The sequence below is a fragment of the Lactuca serriola genome, chromosome 4, assembly GCF_051521515.1.
Source record: "Lactuca serriola cultivar US96UC23 chromosome 4, Lser_US96UC23_V15, whole genome shotgun sequence".
In the NCBI taxonomy this organism is placed as follows: domain Eukaryota; kingdom Viridiplantae; phylum Streptophyta; class Magnoliopsida; order Asterales; family Asteraceae; genus Lactuca; species Lactuca serriola.
Genome location: NC_136411.1, coordinates 386,168,826 through 386,172,769, shown reverse-complemented (window position 1 = coordinate 386,172,769; position 3,944 = coordinate 386,168,826). Strand labels below are relative to the sequence as shown.

Here is a 3,944-nt window from a genome sequence, read left to right as displayed (position 1 = left end):
TAGACCGCAACCCCGAATAAAGAAGCAAATCTGAATCCAAGTGTTACACTTTTGGCTAGGGCGGTGGCCGGAGAAGCTGGTGTGCCATTTTTCTCATGTGTTGCATCAGAATTCGTTGATTTATTTGTGTGTTTGAAAATGCAAGAACTTTCAGAGATGATGTTTTTTGATCTTCCGGTGCAATTTTAAAGGTGACTTAAAAGGGGGAGAGAGGGGAGGGGGAATTGGGGGCCCGTTCTTTTATTTTTATTTTTGAAATAATAAAACATGGAATAAATATAAAAAAAATACATAAAAGAAATTTAAAGGGCATAATATTTTTTTCGACTTTGTCAGGGACCATAACCATAAGAAATTCTTGATTGTGGATCTTTTATGCAAGTTAAAAACTTTTTAGACTTTATCCACATTTTTTGTGAAACCACATGGACTAATTTTGCAGTTTAGTCTTGTTTTAAAGAGAAGTTAAATGTCTTCCTAATTTTTGTTCCTATATATCCTTCTATCTAATGAAATTGTGACATGTGTAACATTTATTATTCATTTAATGAGATTTAATGATATTTTATGATACTAATATGACACATGTCATCATTTAAATGGATGGATGATTAGTATCATCAAAAGATAAGAGGATATTTACTTTCTCTGTTTTAAATTTAATAGTATTAGTTAATCATAATTAATAGTATTAATTAATCGGACCAAGATAGCTAATCATTATAAGAATCGATAATTAATGATATTAAATCTATTACACTTATAAACAATCAATCATAGGAAATGAGAGAGATTCAAAATCTAAGTGGAACCTTTTTTTTGTCTGTAAATCTAGTCTCTAATTTAGTTTTGGTTTCTAATCTAGTTTAATTGAATCTCTCCGCCACCCCAATTTACTTTATTGTTTATGGTGTAATTAGCATTTGAATTATCTAATATGAATCATTTCGATCCCTTGTATTCGACACTCTTTATTACCATGATTATACTATTTCACAATTAGATATGATGCATGTTGTATGACAGTTTGGTTGAGAAAAATTAGGATTATAGTATACAAATCACACATCAAAAGTCGAAAAAGAAGTAAAATGAAGAACGGAAATGATCTCGGAGATGTATTCTCCCTCAAACAATCGAACTCATAAATTAATAATGTTTGAATAATATGCATCAAAATAAAATAGAAGCAGACGTAGTAAAAAAGGAAACAAATCATATGTTAGATTAAATACACCATGGAAAATTAACAATGAAAATAAACCCAAAAACATGTTTTTTTGCGATTGGAAGCCTTCAACTACGAGTTTTCTCGTGTAGTAGCTGACGACAACGATGAACGTAAAGATGGGAGGAAAGGATAATAGGGATTCATATGGGGAGAGACGATGATGATGATGAACGTGGGGTGGGTTTTAGTATTTTAATTACAATTATTATATAATAAACAAAAAATTAATTGATAAATAAATAAATAAGAACAATATACTTGTTTCATGTCTCGCTGGCATGAATGAAAACAACGACGTACGAATACGAAAAATGAAGATGGAGACAAACAAACAATTTAGTGATTTACCATAACCCACGATTTATGTAACTTACTCTTAAAAATGATATTAAAAAGAGAAAAAAAAAATATCATTTTGTATGGATCATAATTCATAACGTAGGGACAAAAACTGCAATAAAATAAAACCATAAGGATAATAAAATACAAAGTTGAGCTAAAACAATGAATGTTTGTAAACTACTATACTTTTTTTTAAAACCAAAATGATGGAAGTTTTGCTGGTTTTCGAAAGTTTGGGGTAGAAAATGAAATATTGTAGTTTGAATTAAAGAATAAAGTGAGATAAAGACATTGGAATAATATTTTGTAAAAAAAAAAACAAAAAAATATATTAAAAATCGCCAATTTATCTTCCTCATCATCACAAATCCCGAAGCATAACTATGAAATGATACGCACTAAAATTAATACGAGTTTTGTTCGTTCAAATGGTCCAATATTATTTATTTTCGATTGACGAGACTATTAATTATTTCAAACAATTAAACAAGTCAAATATTTTTATTAGGTTATAAATGAATTTAAATATATTGTTCACTTTGTAACGGTAGATGACGATATGGTCAAATTTGACAAAAGCAATAGACAGTTGACCTATTGAAACAATGTTTATCTACAATGGACTAACAAATGTTTTTGTACATATTCACAAGTGATGCATCTAAAAATACCTTTTTCCTCAAAAATGATTAAAAAGAATGAGAAATATGTTATTTAATTTAATACTCCTCAAGATCCAAAATTGATTTGGGTGATTAAAGATATTAGTGGAATATTAAATTGAAAAGGTGATTCCCTTAATTCAATGTACTTTCTAAACATGGTATTATTTGGATCAAAGTCATACTACAACTTTCCTAATTTGGATTAAACAAAGATTAATTAATTAATTAACAAAAAAGATTCTAATATAAGTAGCTAATTAAAAACAAACAACAGCCTCTTACCCTTTGTTGGCCTTTCTCTCTCTTGGTAATCTCTAATTAAACACGTGCTTATTATCCATAATTAAGATTAAGAAGATGAAGATGAACCATTAGTGCCGATAGCATTACCACCGCTGCTAATACTGTCGTTGTGTGGTGGCTGGTGGTGTTCGTGGTGGTTATTTCTATTTGTTAAGAAATCAATTCCACCGCCGGGAGATCCATTGTCGTTGTTGTGGTTGCCGGAATCTTTCTTGATGCCGAACGTCATCTTGTTGTTATGCATCCAGACTTTGAAAACCCCTTTATCGACACCAATTTCGTTGCAGAATCCGATTATTAAATCTTCGTCTCGCTTCTGCATCTTCCATCCGACTCGTTCAGCTAATTCGTGCATCTTTTCTTTCTGATCTTGAGTGAATTTTGTTCGGAATCGTTTTTTCCCATTTGAGTTAGACCCGATTATGCTGCCGCCGGCAGAGGATGGGGTGAAGTGAATTGAGGGGTTGTGGTGGTTTTCCGGCGCTTGTGCGGATAAGCCAGCGCTGAGAGCTAGGAGCATGTGTGGTGCTGATGGGTAGTAAGATGAGGAGATCGGAGGTGGAGATGGGGAATCCGCCGGACTAGAACTGCTTCCTCTAACTCCGCCGAGGGAAATTGGTTGTGGTTGAGGTGGTGGAGGGTGATGGCGGTGGTGTGGTTGGTACTCGATGAGGTGTTGAACAGGTGGGCTGTTCAGAAATGATTCGTCCGGGTCACGGCGATGGAAGTTGCGATGACAACCACAAGCTGCACATTTTAACGATGTCGGGTCGGTCGGCGTTGACGTCGCCGAGGGCATAAACTCTCCACAACCGTCGACTGCGTGTCCGCCCATACTCGCCGCGTGGTTCTTCAAACATTCTCTGTATGTCACCACCACCGGCGTCGGGTTGTGGTGATGCCGAGGTTTATGACGCTTAAGCACTCCGTTTGTAAACGGTGGTGGGAGCTGTTTTTGGACACTATTTGGTTGGATCCGAGCATCCTGATCAAGAGCTTTGATAGAGCTGGTGGTGGGGGTGGTTGTTGTAGTGGTGGTGGGCGGTGGTGATGTTACGTCCATGAGTAATTAACTATGCTTTGGGAATAGGGTTAGGGGTCCATAGACGGAAAATAGTGCTTTTTGGGACGATGACTGTAGATAACCCTCTTATGTGGTGCTGCACTGCTTCTTCTTAACCCTTGGGTTAAGTAATCCACTCATTGGTTAACCCGAATTTCATACATGGGTCACAAATTAAAACAGAATACGGGTCGGGTTATATATATAGCAAAATAGATTCTCTCAAATTGGTTGTTAAATAAGAAGACGTAATTCTGTTTTTTTACTAATTGGTTGTGAAATAACAAGAAATTTAATAATTGATTGTTAAATAATAAGAAATCACAAGTAATAAAATTTT

At 34.5% G+C, this 3,944-nt stretch overlaps 1 protein-coding gene across 1 annotated transcript; it reads right to left on the bottom strand.

Annotated features, from left to right (window-relative positions):
• Nucleotides 1-2,341: 2,341 nt before the first annotated feature.
• Nucleotides 2,342-3,712, bottom strand: HB23 (homeobox protein 23). Its single transcript, XM_079035438.1, has one exon. It carries the CDS (start codon nt 3,602-3,604, stop codon nt 2,588-2,590), a length of 1,017 nt encoding a protein of 338 aa, XP_078891564.1. The 5' UTR covers nt 3,605-3,712; the 3' UTR covers nt 2,342-2,587.
• Nucleotides 3,713-3,944: the final 232 nt, after the last annotated feature.